The sequence below is a fragment of the Hakea prostrata genome, chromosome 11 (assembly GCF_041222555.1).
Source record: "Hakea prostrata isolate BN-2017 chromosome 11, UWA_Hpros_2, whole genome shotgun sequence".
Taxonomy (NCBI): Eukaryota; Viridiplantae; Streptophyta; class Magnoliopsida; order Proteales; family Proteaceae; genus Hakea; species Hakea prostrata.
Window position 1 is genome coordinate 15,073,514 of NC_142610.1, and position 17,118 is coordinate 15,090,631.

The following is a 17,118-nucleotide window of genomic DNA, read 5'->3' on the forward strand; positions in this document are numbered from 1 at the left end:
ACAGCCAGTTTGGGGTTTATGGCTAGCTGTACTCTGCTACCCAGATGCATTTGCTGTTTGAAGTAATCCTGGTTTCACCATGATGGTCAACAATCATTTACTTGTTGATATTGTTCATTCAAAAAGTCCTGAATCATACATGTTGAGAATTAAATATATGATGAAATTTCATGCTACTAATTGCGAAAAAGCTGCAATTCTTTATATGTTCGAACTGCTCTCTGAACCTAACAGTCCTCTTATGGAATAATTTCACACCCTGAACTTGCCTGAACTCTTTATTCAATAAAGCAAAAGGGGAAAAAACACTATACATCCCCCAAAAGCCACCACCTGATTAAAGCAGTAACCGAATGCCGTAAGAAGGAAGAAAAAGCTTGTAGGAGACCATAATCTCACAACTTCACAACCTCAGCTATTGAACTTTTCCTCAGTACTAGGTGACGCCTGTATCATTCAATGAACAATAAAAAGATCAAAAGCAGCAATAGAGCACTAGATTAATGATATTGTTGAGAAATAATAACTTAATATCTACTAATGTTGTATTATCATGCAACTTTAAAGTAGGCCCTGCCCACTATGGCATGCAATTCATAAATCTCTATCACAGAAGCTTAGAAATAATTTGTAAAATAAAAACTAAGGATTTCAACTACTAGTCAACTAGGTGATACAGAATCTGATGAAGAAATGTATGTCACTGCTTCCTGAAGAGCACAGGCAACAGGAGCAATACCATAGAAACAGTGTATCCAGAGCACAATGCTATCACTGCTGCAGGGTCTGGGGAGGCTCAAATATGCAGCCCAACTGCTGCTATGCCGAGAGGTCTTTTTTCTAGACTCACCCATGACCCCTTAGAGCAATCCTACCATTGCACAACGGCCCACCCTCTCATGAATTATTTCAACCTTTTCAGAATGTAGAAGATAATTTCCTGAATATCCATCCATATGATAACCAGTGCTTTAATCTGCAATGTGTGGATGCAAGAATCTACTAAAGTCTTAACCCAAATGACAACGACAGTGACATCCTGCTTTGTGCATGACACAAACTTAAGGTATTAGCAACTTTTCAAAAATCCAAATCACATCCACTTATATGCATGATTTACTTGTTACACTTTGCTTTGTGCTCATAAAGGAAATTCATGTATTTCCTTTGGGAAAAAGATATATACTCAAAATAATTTACATGAAAGTTCTATAAAATAGTAAATGTATGATAGTTGAAAAACAAACCATACATGACAAGTAAGTTTAACTAAATGCATGTATCAGCATGTCTAAGATATGATTGTGTCAATGTCTCCAACAAGTCAAATTTCAAGAATCGAACGTCGTTGTTACATTTATTCCTTAACATAGCGTGTAAGGCAACAACAGCGTAAAATGACTGAATGGACAAGGTAGTTTGCTTACCCAAAAATAAAAAGGAGATGTAGATTGCTTACTTAGAAAAGTCTTGCAGGAAAAAAGAAACAAGGCTCTAGCTAGATTGCTGTGTCTTTTATGCTAAGTGTGCTGACTTATAGGCCTAGAGAATGAAAAACAGTTTATCTCTTTTCTTTTCTTTTCTTTTCTTTTCTTTTTTTTTTTATGAGGGCGGACCTTGGTGCAACAGGTTGCCTCATTTTGACCTAGGGTTCACAGCCTCTTAGTGAAAGCAGGGGTAAGGCTCTGCACATTATGAGCCTCTCCAGATCCCATATCCCACAGTGGTGGGAGCCTCACACACTGGTATGCCCTTTTTAGGCACTAGAGGGAGATCCAAAAATGAGAAACCTATAAAACCTTTATTGTGGTTGATTTCCTCTTTAAATGGGTTTAATGATTTATTAATGTTCAGTGACCAAACAATGGAAAATTTACTTCTATGTTGTGATTTTCTTTCAGGATATCTCATTTTGAAACCTAAATTACAAAGGCTGTACAACAAGCATCAAAGAGAACTAACCATTGTAAGTTTCACATGTTACTGAAGTAATAGTTGAAAGTGTTACACTCACCCCAATTGATGTCACAAAATTGCAAACTGCACATTTCACAGATCGTGCTCCGTACTGATACATCAATAACATCTGGCAGTTCCCGCAATTGACATGTGCAACCTGATTTGCTGCCAATAGATATGTATTGAATAGTTTATCATGTATATCAAACACCTTAGCATAAATTCATGCCTTGTTGCATCACATTTTTTTATTTAGTCTATAATAAACATGATATATATTGAATTACTCAGCAAGTACATGAACCTTCTTCATTCTTTATAAAGATTGCTAATAGATCTTATACCTTCCATGGCTAGGTTGACCGTGTGACAACATGAACATTGTACGCTTGAAGCTCCACGAATGTACATCAGTAATGTATGGCAGCCTCCACAGACCAACTGAGCCATCTCTGTGCCTGGTAAGAATTCAGAACAATCAAAATAGAATAAAAAATGGGGAAAATGTTCAGATGAGAAAAACAAATAGAGAAGAAACATACCTGGAGGTGGCACAGTTGTTACTGCATTACAAACAGCACAACATACAGAGGTTGCACCTACTGGATAGACGAGAAGGTTCCGGCAGCCAGAACACACAAGTTGGCTCTGTGCACCTGAACAAAACGCCTCTGGGATAAGTTTTTCTGCTCAAAATTGGTTGAGAGTAGAAGCAGATAAATACTAATGGGCCAAAAGCTAGAGACTTTAAGGGATCTGCCCTGACTCTGGGATAGAAGCTCTCTGATTTTCTGAGAATCAACCAGGAGTTATATCTCCTGAATGCCATTTGAGAACCAGTACAGTGTCCATAAATAAGGATTGCCTTAGATGCCAGAGCTCTCAATGAGAGCATTAATCTGGGGCATTTATATTAGATCTATCTCAGATTCCCTAATAAATCCTTGAACTTAAAAGCCACCAATAACCAGACCAGCACAGACTGATCAATCTTAGCTACTGTAGTGCTTGTATCCTCATTCTTGCATAAGAAGAGAAGAAACTTCTTCAAAATTAGACAAAAACAGAATGACATTAAGATGACATACCATTTTGAGGAGTAAATGGTACCAGAGGTGGTGGATAGGGAGCAAGAGGAACAGGCATTGCTAATCTGACAACTTATCCTACTTCTCCAAGCTTTACAAGGCCGGCTTCCTCAATCAGAGGAAAACAGAATTCTGTCTCTCATGTCTACCATTTCTGAAGAATGTGGCAAGGAAGAAAAAAGAACACCAAAGACAATGAGATGCAGAAGATATCAAAGAAAAGATTATAGAATTTGCAATAACAAGACTGAAGATTGATAAAACCAGACGAAAACAAAGAAAATCAACCACTATCCATTCCAGAATTACCAACAAAAAGCAGGAAAACCACAGGGGACAGTCAGAAACTCACAAGCACACAAGTGTAATGTTACACACACACAACGAGAAAGTTAGATGAAGAACCACACATGAGACTGAGATATCACATACCCAGAAACCCCATAACAGTTTGCAAACAATGAACTATGTTCAATTTTTCCCTTCAGCTATAAGAAAGAGAGGGAGAGAGAGAGAGAGAGGGGAAAGGTTGTCAAGGATAAATAGACAAGGGTGGTTTCCAGCAAAAAGGGGGGAAAATTACTAGGGTAGTAGAGCAAACTGTCAAAACATAAAGGAGATTTTCTCATCTTTCTTTCTTTTCCTTGTGTGAACTCTGGATTAGGTGATTCACAGCTTTTGCAAGGCAGAAGTGGGTTCCCATTGTTCTATATTGTTGGTGGGTTTTCAACCTCAGCTTTGTTTAGGAACCATGAGCCCCCAAAAGACACTAAATTTCTTTCTCCATTCTCTCTGCTAAACCTCCTTGGGTTCATCTCTCTCTCACACACTTTATTATCTTTTTATTTTCAGAAACACCAACATGCCGCACAAGAGTTACATTCAAGCACAGCCACGCACTTCTTTCTTCAGTGGAAAAATAGATGGTTCAGAATTGGCCACGTAATATGACAGTAATTAGAGCCATCCAAGCCTAGGCCTTAGCCAAACAGAGCTGATGGGAGACCATGCAACACATGTTACTGTTTCCCCCCTCTCTCTCTCTCTCTCTCCTCTCTCTCTCTCATCAATTACATGGAATTCTCATTATTGTTGCAGTTTTTAATGAAAGAAATGGATCATAAGTGACTTAGGGATGCGACCACACTGTTTTTCGTTTCCATTCATGAAAATGAAGATGTGGTCCGTGCTCTATGTGGCAATGTACTAGGAGTTATACTAATAGGATTACCTAACTTTGGCACCAGTATTAGGTCTATTTCCTACAAAGAAATGGATGATTTATTTTCTTGTAGATGTGTGACATGTGTTCTAACATCACATCAAATGGTGAAAATTCATTTATTGATCATATCAATCAACTCTTTGATATGACTTAATTTCAACCATTTGATTTGATGTTGATACACATATAATACATCTATAAGGAAATTGATCGTCCAACTCCTGTCAGAAATAGACCGGATAAATTTCTGCTAACTTTGCTATTAGAAGAAACATGAACACTGACAGTGCATATTGTAGGCCTTAATAGTCGGTGGATCAAAATTGTAATTTGAGGTTAAGGCATTGAAATAATTTTTCAATAAAAATTATCAAAGTAAGGTTACATAGGAAAATTGTCTTTTAAACTCTACTTATGTGGAAGTTTTCGAAATCAAGTTTGCCTTGGTGTCATTTATTTGCATCTAAGTCATTTTGTATGAATTTGAGCCCATTATTTGTTTGTTTAGTTCAAGAGGGTTTGAGCTTCTCTAGTATGAAATGAACCTATTCAAAAAGGAATTCGAATCTTCTACCCATCAGGATTAAATGTTGTATTCCTCTCATATCCCTCTACTACATGTTTAAGATGATGCTTATCTTTAGTCTACTAAATACGACTAATAGACTAAATGACTCCAGTAAAGAGTGTTTCCAAGATCAAATAGGACTGAAAAATTCAATGTGTTGTTTTAGACGATAGCTCTTGTTGATTGGCGCTCTGATCCTAAGACCATGGATGGATCAACAAAAATTGTCTATGAACACATTTGTTTGAATAACATTCAAGGTTTAAGGTATTGATATCAAGTATAGGATGATTTTAAGAGAAGTATCATCTTGTGTCAAGTGTTATATTGTACTGCCTAATATATTTTAATGCAATCCAATAAAATGAAGTATCGATATGTATCGTATCAGTAGTACCCAATATACCTAGTAGTTAGTATCATATCGTATCGTAAGATACTTTAAATCTTGATAATATTACTATTCCTTTTGGGTCAGAATGATCATTTTACCTTCCTCCTTGTCTTGGTTGTGAGGCTGTAATTTTAGATCAGAGTTCCTTTTTTATAATTGTTTCTTTCCATCTAAAAAATTTTGTATTGAATGAAAGAAAACCCAGTTGCCCCCACAATGAAATCCATCGATTGAAAGCAAACTTAGTCAAAACAAAGACTAAATTGCAACTCTGATAACAACATTTACAAAGAGAAAGGATCAAGAATTAAAGTTTGATTCACAATTTGGACTAGATCAAAAGATCCTGATGATAAGTTTCAAAATCTGATTTCATTCAGATAAAGCAATACCCAGTCAGGATTTGGCATTTATTAGAAACCCATTTGATTTTTAATGTTGAGAACTTACTAAGGAACCAGGATAAGATAGACTACTTGATTTGATTGTTTCAAAGTTCGCAGCCACCATGAAAAGAGAGAAAGAAAAAAACAAAATTCTTCTCAGACAGAATAAGAGGTGGGAAGCTAAACAAGTAATCTATCTCTTAACCACATAAAGAAAACCAGGTATAGTTAGATCAAAAGATTATTAAGAAGGAATAGATCAACATGACCCACTTGGTAATCCAAGCAAATAAAGGACCTTAGCTAGCAGATTAATTTCCCAGCTCAAAGGTCAAGCAGATATGTTCATTTTCTGATTGTTTAAAAGATATTATTTATTTTCTTAGTTAAAGTTTTATTTTCCTTTATGTCTCTTCTAGTTCAGCTCTACCTTTGTGTTTTTCTTTTCTTTTTTAATATTTTGTTTTCAAAAGATTAAAAATAAAAGCTGGGTCATGCTAAATCAGGGTTTTCAGTTTGAGCTTTTTAAGCCAAGATAGCGTTGAGTAGGGTTTGAATCTAAAGTTTAGGTTCTCAAAGTAGAGTCGGGTTTAGATTAGTCCAACCCAACCCGACACATTGACACTCTAACCCTAAAATTCACCGGTTTACTTTTTTATGAAGACTAATAAAAGTGTATTAATTAACAAGATGTTTATTTTGATATTTATTCTCTTGCTTATGCTGTTTTTTTTTTTTTTTTGGGGGGGGGGGGGCAAGTAAACAATAACTTAGTAGAGAATAGATGAAAATGAATTGCAAAGATATAAAAATTGAAATCAATCAAGAACTGAAAATTTTAAAAAAAAAGTATGCAAATATCAGGTCTAGGATTGATAATTCTAAGTACCCATGAAGAGTTTGAATTTTCTAGCATCATGGACGAAGCTCCACCATATATTTTCTTTTATAAAGATTATCTTTCTTTTGTCAAATAAATATATAATCATATATCACCTCCATTTCTTTGTTTTCTTGCTGAATATATCCCATAATTTTTGTAAACTACTATTCTTTGTAAACTCAGTCGACGTGGGAAATCCATCCTCACAGGTTTTGTAATTATAAAAACACAACACTTTTGAGACTTGAATTTTGTTCTTCTCTTATATTCAAGCTCTTGGAATTTTTCTCTCCCCTCCCAAACACTTTTCGTGATTGAATGTTTTTCTTTCCCTTCCTGAATAAATGCGAAATCATCTCATATAAAAGAAAAGAAAAAGACAATCATCATTATCAGGTTATGTGTTTGTAGAGATCATCCTTTTGGTTTCATTGAAGAACAAAAAAGAAGTTGACAAACCACCATAAGTAAGAAAAGAAAGAAGAAAAAAAAAATCAAGTATGGTACAAAATCTTCTAAGGTCCAGGGCAAGAGATCCTCACCCTTTTCAGAACTAAAATCCAATTTACAACCAGGATAATCTCCAATAATAGAAGAACAAGTGTTGGAAGAATTGTAACCACTTGTTTATGAAGGCGAATGAAATATACAGATTAAAAAGAAAAGTTTTTTGAAGATTAAAAGAGATCATTGTAAATTTCTGCAACAATCAAAGGTTGTGGATCAATTTTAACAAATGAACATGCCATTATTGCCTGTGCAGCTTCATATTCTTCACATCCATCTCACACAGGACCTGACATTTAGTCCACTGAAACACTCCTTGATCCTTGAAAATATTGGAGCTTTCCAACAATGTTCCATGAACTGTAGACTAAAGCATCAGAGAATGTCAAGAGCTAGAAAATCACAAGTTAGGTGGCAACTTTAGGTGTGTCCATGAAAATTTGCAGAAAAAACAGTAATTAATCTGATTCTTTTATCTCTCTATTGCATTTGCAAACTGAATCAAAGATTTTTCTTTTGACAGCCCAACCCAATTGTAAGAAAATCTAATTCTCATCACCATACTCAATTAGTGATGTTCAAACAATCTTTTGTGACAGTTTTATGGCATCACTTCCACTTTCTGAACAGGATTTACTGAGGTTTCCTCCAAAACTTCAAGCAACTTTGCATCCGTTATAAAAGTTATGAACTTTCTTTTTCTTTTGATAAAAATAAACAAACTACAGAGAGTTTCCCATAAGAGTGTTCCCCATTCCTGTAGACCTTGGTTATACACAGTTTGGATAGTTAAGGTAAGAAACCAACTTTTAATGTCCTCACTCTTGAAGGTCTCAGAGCAGACATTACTGGTTGTTTAAGCTAACGTCTCAAAAGCTCTCTATAGGCCAATTTAGTAGAGAAACTTTCTGCAGCTGAGACAACCAGTTTCCACTGGTCAGATCCCAAAGTTATGAACTCTTTTAGCAACCTGAAACAAGAGTAAACTAAAGTTTAGATCAAAACTGAGATAATAATAATATTTAATAGCAATCCATCTATCTAAAAATTGAGCGTCAAAAAAGAGGTGCCCAGTGTGAATAAATGGTAATTCAGTAGTATATTATTGAGATACAAATACAGTATATATAGTGCAATACAAGATATAATAGATATGACTCCCTAGAACGTCAGAGTAGGATATAATCCCTAACACGCCCCCTCAAGTGAAGCAGGAAGTAACCGCAAGCTTGTCCCAAAGAAGAAGAAATCCAGATCAAGTCAAAGCTTTAGTCAGTAAATCGGCAATCTAAGAATGAATAGAGACATAGCGGACATGAAGCAGGCCAATAGCAACGAGATCACAAACATGATGGAAATCAACCTCTAAGTGCCTTGTGCGAGCATGAAAAATAGGATTGACCATGAGATAAGTTGCCCCTACATTATCACGCCAAATTGTAGGAGATTGAGGGAAGTAAAGCCCAAGTTCACGTAGTAAAGAGCGCAACCAAACAAGCTCGGTACTGGCGGAAGCAACAGCACAATACTCAACCTCTATTGAAGAACGAGACATAGTTCGTTGTTTGCTTGAAGTCCAAGATATGAGATTGGCCCCAAGAAAAATACCAAAACCAGAGGTAGAACATCTGTCATCCAAACAACTAGCCCAATCATTGTCAGAGTAAGCATGGAGAGTCATAAGAGATTGGGCCCGTATAAAGAGACCATAATGAGAGGTACCACATAGGTATTGGAGAATGCACTTAACAGTAGACCAATGATAATCCGTAGGGACATGCATGTATTGGGCAACACGCCCAACAACATAAGAGATATTTGGCCATGTGATGGCAAGATATTGGAGAGTCCCAACAGTTTGTCTATATAAAGTACCATCCTTTGAAGCGGAACCGGATGTCAAAGTTAGATTCTTAGTAGACATAGGAGTAGAAACAGACTTAGAAAATGCCATCTTGGTAGTTGATAACAAATATGTTATATATTTATGCTGAGATAACAAATATGTTATATACAGCAAACTAGCTTTAGAGTGATGAGCTTCAATACCCAAAAAAAGTGAAGATCACCATGATCTTTAATCGCAAAAGCACCAACAAGAACGTGAATAAAGTCATAATAGACGTGCTATTGTTACCAGTGAGTAGAATATCATCTACATATATCAAAAAATAAAGAACTACTCCAGAAGACCGATAAATAAACAGTGACGTATCAGTCTTGGAAGCAACAAATCCCTAGGATAGAACGAAAGTGCTAAGCTTAACAAACCAAGCATGTGGGGCGTGCTTAAGCCCATAAAACAATTTTTTGAGATGACAAACATGAGAAGGGCGAGACACATCAACATAGCCCTGGGGTTGAGTCATGTACACAAATTCAATCAAATCCCCATGAAGAAATGCATTAGTAACATCAAGTTGCCGTACCATCCAATTGTTCATCCCAACAATAGATAACACGAGACGCATGGTGGCAGGTTTGACAACCGGACTAAAAGTCTCACTAAAATAAAATTCGGGTAGTTGATGATAACCTTTAGCCACAAGGCGGGCAGTGGCGGAGCCACATAGGGACCGGAGTGGGCCATGCCCCCCCCCCCCCCGATTTTTGAAAATTTAAAATTACCTACATATTTTTCTAATTTTTCTCACTTTACGTGTGAAATACCACTATTTGGGCCCCCCCTCCAAAAATTAAAAATAAAAATATAAGATATAGATGATGGGTACAAATGTCATTCTTAATCATAATCAAATGATTATCATTAAACCCCTAGTTTTAAGGAATATAGGGTTAAATTCTAATTAAAAACTAATTCACGATCCATGAATTTCTCCCTATATTCTCTCTCATATTTTCATTTCTATTTATTCTCTAATGAATCTCCTCTTTTATTCCTATTTATTCTCTCTTTTTTTCTCACACATCTCACAAAATATTGGAATAGTTAGCAGACATTGGAATTTTTCGAAATCTTCTCCACAGTTATTAGTATTCACTCTCTTTCTCAAATTATTCCTCTCCCTCTCACATTCACCACGATTTTTCTAATATTCATTTAATAAAGTTTTTTTTTATTTAGTTGTTCTTTCTTTCTCCTAAAATTTGATTCTACTAATAGCAATTTGAATCTCTTTAGAAATCAGCCATAAATTTTATCAGATGTAATCATAATCATTGATTTTTTTTTAATCCTTAAAACTTTTTTCTAAAATTGCATTCATATTAATGAAAATTCAAATCTTGCTTAAAATTTCAGCTGAATTTACCTAAATTTTTAATGTAGGCCCCACATGTCAAAATATAATATAATTTTATGAGATGGGACCCACGGTGGGTCCCGCATTGGCCCAGGCATATTCGCCCCCCCCCAATATTCAATCCTGGCTCCGCCCCTGAAGGCGGGCATTGTACCGAGAAATAGTATCATCTAGGTTACGTTTGATGTGGAAAACCCATTTGCAATCAATGGCATTAAAAGCAAATGTAGCGGGAACCAAAACCCATGTGGCATTACAAAGTAACGCATTAATTTCATCATCCATGGCATCACGCCAACTAAAAAGTGGGAAAGCATGGAATCATCAATAATAGTGGTTTCAGCAGCAGACCCATTTGTAAGTAAGCCTTGCTCCCTAGTAACCAGCTGATTTGAAAGCCTAGTTGTAGCAAACCCAGGAGGTCCATTAGGTGTAGAAGACCCATTATTACAAATGCTAAAAATACTAACAGTCCTAGTCCTAGACTGATTATAGTCCAAATGACCTGTTTTCGACAAGGGTTTTGGGTGAAACTTCTTGTAATACCATTCTTGGCGATTCATTATGGCATCTCCTTCTCTTCTTCTACATAGTGAAAAACTCTTCTTTATCATTCATGAACACAGTATACCATATCGACATGTATACCACATTAAATCTCTATGTCTTTTAGTTTTAGTTTTAGTTTTAGTTTTTTTTATTATTATTATTCATTATTTTGTAGTGTTTGTTATAACAAAATGTCCTAGTGACCCCTCCGGTTAACCAAGTAGCAGGTAATCCTTCTCTCCTCCTCTATTTTGTTTACTAATAAAACCATGATTTTCACCACATTTATCCGCTTACATCAATCACAATTTGATATCCTAACATTTCTTATGAGACAAGTCAACACCCACATCATGAATTAGAGAAACTTACAGAAAAGTTCAAAATATTTGCAGATGGCTAGAAATTGATAAATCACAGTAAAGTTAAGGATAATTTGTATCCCCCAAAAAGCAAATTTGTTCAGCTCCCAGTGAAGACATCCACACTATATGTAAATCCACTCATGCCTTATATATTAGATGATTAAAGGAGAAGGACAAAACCCAGAGAGAAGAAAACCCATTACATTTCAGCATGTGGTTTTGCAAGGTATGATTGATTATACCATCTTTCTTCCAGCTTTCTTCCCAGCCATGGATGGATAAAACTAGTCAAAAGATGAACAATCAAAATTGGGTATCTTACAAGTGGACCCAATTTACTCAGACTTTATATTGATTGATCTTTCTCTAGAACATTTCAAAGCAACATGTACTATCCAGAAGCTTCATGGATCTTCACCAAATAATAGCATATATGCTTTATTGATAGGTCCCACTAGAAAGCCAAAACAACTGATCACAGACAACTGTGCTGTGCCTTCACATCATTACCCACCTACCCATCTTTAAGCTTTCTGAAGAACAGTAAGAGCAAGCCTCACATTAGTAGCTCAAGTGCATTATAATATGATCTTCATTTTTGATAAGCTTAGAGACTAAGTTTCTTATCCAACAGCATAGATAACTTTGTTTTATATTTTTTTCCTCATATATATATACTATAAGCATACAATAATCATACATTTAACTTATAAAACATAACACTAATTATTGTATTAAGTGACAGAATCAAATTTGCTTTTAAAATTAAGCAGAGGATTTCATCAAAAGTAGACTTGAAAAACCAAAACTAATTCTGACTGCGCCAATAGATTTGAAACCCTGATACCACCTCAGAATTTGAAACCTGGATACCACTTTAGAATTTCAAACCCAGAGAAGTAAATAAACTACAAAAGCCACTTTGAGACGTAACCCATTAGTTTAATTTATCCAGAGGATGGTCCATCAAAATAGTCACCATAATCAGCTCACCAGGTGGACATTTTTGGGTTTCTTTCAGATGGAAAATTCTAGAGAATAAGATCAATCTAGAGGGAATTTGGAAACTTTTTATTTTGTCTTGTCTTAACTCTGAAAATTAAGCCAGAAGTAACAGAACAGAGTTAGCAAATGGCAAGCACTTTCTGCAGCTCTCGTGACATTTGTTCCAGAAGAATACAATTCATTCAAGCAGAAAGAGACAACTCCCTAGAAATCATACATTGAATTATAAAGAATATAGGACAAGAAGATCTCTGTACATAAGTGCTGGTTAACTGCTCAAAGCAAAATTACATTTACAGGTTCTAAATTGTAACAGGTTTTTCAAGACATTAAAGTGAAGCACAGCTACTTCATACTCTTGGTGGGTTCTTTAGTCAGCGACGAAATAATATGAACAACCATGACCAGCAGCTTTTCTTCTTGCGTGGCTGAATTTTGACATCCTTCATTGCAACTAGACCAGCCATGTACTGAACAACTTCCTGAAAAAATTAGCAAAAGAAATTGAGGTTTTGAAGAACCCAACAGAAGCATAGTTTTAGGTAAGATAGAATGAGAATTACCTGAGCTCCCAGTTTAATTATTTGTCTTGGTGGCACTTCCAATGGTGTTCCTTCTGCATGAAGAACTCTTAACTTTGACAGGAACTTGAAAGATTCTGGTAGGACTCTAATCTGGTTGTTACTTATATCCAATTCTTCAAGCATTTCAAGATTGCCAATTGACCTCGGTAAATCTGTCAGATCAGCAAAGTTATTCCCAACTTTCAATCTCACAAGGCTTGTTGCAAAACCTAAGTTCTCAGGTATATTTGCAACTTCATTGAAACTGATGTCAAGTTCCTTCAGCCTGGAAAGATTTCCAATAGTAGTAGGTAGCCCTGTAATTTTGTTATAGTGCAATGTAAGGATCTCCAAGCATTCAAGTTTCCCAATTGCTTCTGGAAGTGCTTTTAGCTTATTGAAATCCAACCTTAGCTCCACAAGTGATGAACAAGACCCAATTGTATAAGGGAGTTCTTCAAGTTCATTCGTTTCAACAATCAATATTTTCAGTTGAGTTAGATTACCCAGTGAATGTGGAAGTACAGTTAGGCTGTTTGAACTCAAATCAAGAACAATGAGATTTGTCAAGTCCCCAAAAGAAGATGGTAGAGATTTTAACCTGTTTCCATGCAAGTCTAACTCAGTCAAGTTGATAAGTTCCCCAAAAGATTCAGGAAGGTTTATCAGTTGATTTGAGTGGATATCAAGCTTTGTCAAAGCCTTGAGACTACCAAAGCTGGGTGGAAGAGCCATAATTCTGTTCTCAGATAAGTTCAACTCAGTGACATCAAATAATTTTCCAATTGACACCGGAAGCCATTCAACCTGGTCCATTAACTTCCCTCCAAGGTCAAGCACTCTAGCTCCAGTTTTAGCTGAACTTTCAATGAGGCCTGCAACCTTCATTAGACTTAATTTCTCTGTATCCCCTTCACCTATAAAAATAACCAATTTGCATTATTTAGACCTAATTTCCTATAATTGATTAGGGATGCAAACAAATTTTAGTCACCTCGACAAGACACAGTGAGATACCACAAAGAAAACATCAATTTCAGGTTGGTTCAAAGGAGCTGTCCATTTCAATAAATGGGTTTCCAAATATTAGTTAATATGCAACTAATGTGAGCTTCAACTGTGCTTCTAGGTTAGGAAACAGAAATTTACATTGAAGAACAACTGAAAGACGTTATCCTCAAATAATAAATGAAAAATCTTTAGAGATTAAGGTAACTCTGCAAAGTTTGAAGGTAGTAATTGATTTCAATCTGGTCAAATATATAGATGTAAGCCAGAACTTTTTTGCCTTCTAAGTTCTAATATAGTGATGTCCCTCTTCTCTAAGAATACTTATATCATCCCCACTCTCACATTTATCAAAAAATGAAATTTCATAAATTATATTTTTAATGAGTAAATGGGGAAGAAAATCATGAAAAAAGCAGAAATATTGATCACAGAAAATAAAAATTAATAAACTAAAAACTGAAAAGGAAAATTACATGCTGACCTGCAAGGAATCCTTGCTTTGAGATATTTGATTGAGCTCCTTCAGCTTCCATCTTCTTGATCAGGCTCTGATCACTGACAACAGGAACTTTTTCACTTTCAGAAACCAGGGTACCCAAATCAACTGGTTTTATATTCTGGGTGTCTCCAGAAATAAATAGAGCAGCTTTCTGAATAAGATCATCAATAGTGTGAAACATCTTGTCCAGATCAACCAAATAAAGAGCCTTTCTCTTTTCCTCATAACTCTGCAACAAGACCGCCTTCTTCCTTATTTCCTGCAACAGAAAAAACAGCTCTTCCGGAACATCCTGAGGAACTTGTTCTCTGGAGATTTCTTCAAGTTTCATCTCTTCTTCATTATTTACAGTCTTGAGAACAGACTTTGCTACTTCAACTTCTTCCATGGTGGGTCTTTGTGGTAATGATTTGTAGATTCTTGTTATCTCATCCACAGCTTCAATAAATGCAGGTGATGGGTTCTGATCAGACGTCACAGCCATCTCTGGGTAATCTTTAGGTTTTGGGAATCACTAGGAGGGTTTTGGAGGGATTTCGGGCACTATCTTTTCTGGGTCGAGAAAAGATGAAGAGCTTATCGTGATCCGCTGATGGGTTTAAGGGTAGAAGAGGAGAGAAGTTCTTCTGGTTTAGCAGAGGAAAATTGAGACGTTTTTTGTTTATATAAGAGGAAGAAACCAGCACAGTATCCAATTCGTACATTTATTTTGACAATGATGAAGAAAATCGTACGGTGGGCCCACACATGGTCCTCCACCTCCTGGTCGTTGATGATTCTTATTGCTTGCTTGTTACCAAAGTTTAATGATATCATGATTGAATGATGAGACCGTCCATTATAGACCAAGAGTTTCAGTGCCGGTTCAAACTTGCTGTGTTGTATACCGGTTGACTAATGTATTTTACTATGCTTCCATAGAGAGCTGCATTGTATTAATTTAAGGGTCTAGACCATCTAAATAGCGTGTTCTCGCAGCTAGTGATCATAAGTTCAAGGGGACCACGGGATGAGGTATTTTAAACCTAGTTTGTGGTTAGTAAAGTTAAAAGAGATCATGATCCGAATCAAGGAGATGATCCAACTCTAGACCAAGAGGGATTAACTTATAAACAAGGTTCAAACTTGTTGGTTGAACGAGTGTGAAGGATGTGAGTGATTTGGGATCCTCCCATATCGGGTTTTGCTTCCCTTCACACCTTTACACGTCACATAGAGGTTTAAGATATGATCTTATCGCTGCCCAAAGAAGTGGAATTTGTGGGGCACAATTCGTCCAACTCAAAGCTATTGACCACAAGTTAAACCATGTAAAGCCATAGGATTAGGGTGCTTTTTTTTTTAAATGTATTATAACTTTAAACTTGTGGGACCCATGTGAAGTGGGGTGAGGGAGTTGTAAAGTGAAATGAAAGGTGTTTTCGTGGAAAAGGGAGATGGATCCACACTTTTATAGTTAAATCAGGATTCACTTCTAAACACCAATAAGGTAGATCGGAGATGGAATCCTCTCTTAAATATATGGTAGAGGAATGTGAGGAGAGCACAATTTGAAATTCAACTTTAAAAAAAATCTACATTGTAATCAGATTTTCCCCCCCATGGTTAAACCATGTAAAACCCTAAATGAGCACGCTATCTAGGCATAAGAGGCTAGGAGCGAAATGAACTTTGGATTTCATTTGGGTTTGAAGTAGAAATCAGGTCAAATCAACTTCAACCATGATTTAGGGTTTAGAAAGCTAAATTCAATCCCAACCCTAGTAGGTTCAGCCCAATTTAGGATCGCCCTAACCCTAATTATACTAGGTCGGATCATATTGGCCAAAGGAAAGGGTAATAACAACAAATAGAAATGCAGGGTTGGTAGAATAGTAAGATCCATACTTCTTAGTGGAGAGGTCATGGGTTTGACACTTGCGGACTACAAAGCGAATCTGGATCATCACCCTCGACGGCTCCCCAACCGTTTTTCCACCACAAAAATGGTGGGCCCCACACTGAAAAATATATATATATATATATATATATATATATATATATATATATATATATATAAATATATAAATATAAAAAGAACACTCCCATCACCACCCCCCCCCCTGTTTTTTGTGGTGGTAAGCCGTTCGGGGAGCACTTTTGTGCTCCCCGACGAAGTCACTGATCCGGATTCCTACAAAGCTCCCTTTGAGGATGTAATTGAGATGCACGCATATTAGTCCGGTTGAACCTCTAAAAATAAAAGAAATAAGAAAGAAGTTTCAACCTTAATCCATTCTCCAGACGAAAATTACCAATTCAATTCAAGTTTGAGCTTAAAGGAATCCATATTTGGTTCAGCCATTAAAGCCAAACTTACCACCCATACATACATGCCAACCAATTTCTTAATTTTTTTTTTAGAAGGATTCTTTTCCCACTAGAAAGAGAGTTTATACATAAGTGAATCTAGAGTAAATCAAACTATATCACATTCTTTCTCTAGAAGTGCCTTAGATATTAACCTTTTAATATGATTCTTGGGAAAAGGAAAGGATAATAAAATACTTGGGAAGAAATTAGAAATAGAATGTTCTAGTTATCAAAGGAAGGAATTAATTGGACAGTTAATCATAATTAATAAGAAAAACATCCTATTAATTAATGTTGATAGGGCTGCGCACTTCATGCTATTAGATAATATTTTATATTGATGAAAGCTTCTTAAGATGGATCTTTAAGTCAATGCCGGTGATAATGCAATCAAATATACATCAGAAATAAAACTGTATCAGCTATTTCGGTTTTAAATCTTATGGATTGAAGGAATATTCCATACATACTTAACCATACTCGTGGTGTTGTTTACCCAAA

General features: G+C 36.0%; 2 protein-coding genes across 4 annotated transcripts; both read right to left on the minus strand.

The window, feature by feature from the left end:
* Positions 1-111: 111 nt before the first annotated feature.
* Positions 112-3,875, minus strand: LOC149000331 (protein LSD1-like). Of its 3 annotated transcripts, none has more exons than XM_089140758.1 (6): positions 3,480-3,875; positions 3,048-3,201; positions 2,502-2,615; positions 2,304-2,417; positions 2,015-2,124; positions 112-447 (listed from the first exon to the last, which is right to left on the minus strand). In XM_089140758.1, exons 2-6 carry the CDS (start codon positions 3,103-3,105, stop codon positions 412-414), a joined length of 432 nt encoding a protein of 143 aa, XP_088996884.1. In that variant the 5' UTR covers positions 3,106-3,201; positions 3,480-3,875; the 3' UTR covers positions 112-411. The 3 variants fall into 3 exon arrangements, with proteins under 3 accessions (XP_088996884.1, XP_088996887.1, XP_088996885.1); XM_089140761.1 differs by having other exon boundaries at positions 3,458-3,875; XM_089140759.1 differs by having other exon boundaries at positions 3,400-3,875.
* An 8,130-nt stretch (positions 3,876-12,005) lies between these two features.
* LOC149000332 (plant intracellular Ras-group-related LRR protein 5-like) lies at positions 12,006-14,919 on the minus strand. Its single transcript, XM_089140762.1, has 3 exons — positions 14,248-14,919; positions 12,756-13,672; positions 12,006-12,674 (listed from the first exon to the last, which is right to left on the minus strand). The coding sequence occupies exons 1-3, from the start codon at positions 14,747-14,749 to the stop codon at positions 12,567-12,569; spliced, it is 1,527 nt and encodes a 508-aa protein (XP_088996888.1). The 5' UTR covers positions 14,750-14,919; the 3' UTR covers positions 12,006-12,566.
* Positions 14,920-17,118: the final 2,199 nt, after the last annotated feature.

Coding starts and splice junctions, on each gene's coding strand:
- LOC149000332 (XM_089140762.1), bottom strand. CDS start 14,749: ATGGCTGTGACGTCTGATCAGAACCCATCACCTGCATTTATTGAAGCT. Junction 13,673..14,247: donor AAAGCAAGGATTCCTTGCAG/GTCAGCATGTAA, acceptor TTATTTTTATAG/GTGAAGGGGATACAGAGAAA. Junction 12,675..12,755: donor TAATTAAACTGGGAGCTCAG/GTAATTCTCATT, acceptor TAATTTTTTCAG/GAAGTTGTTCAGTACATGGC.
- LOC149000331 (XM_089140758.1), bottom strand. CDS start 3,105: ATGCCTGTTCCTCTTGCTCCCTATCCACCACCTCTGGTACCATTTACT. Junction 2,616..3,047: donor ACCATTTACTCCTCAAAATG/GTATGTCATCTT, acceptor CGTTTTGTTCAG/GTGCACAGAGCCAACTTGTG. Junction 448..2,014: donor ATTTTGTGACATCAATTGGG/GTGAGTGTAACA, acceptor TGAATGATACAG/GCGTCACCTAGTACTGAGGA.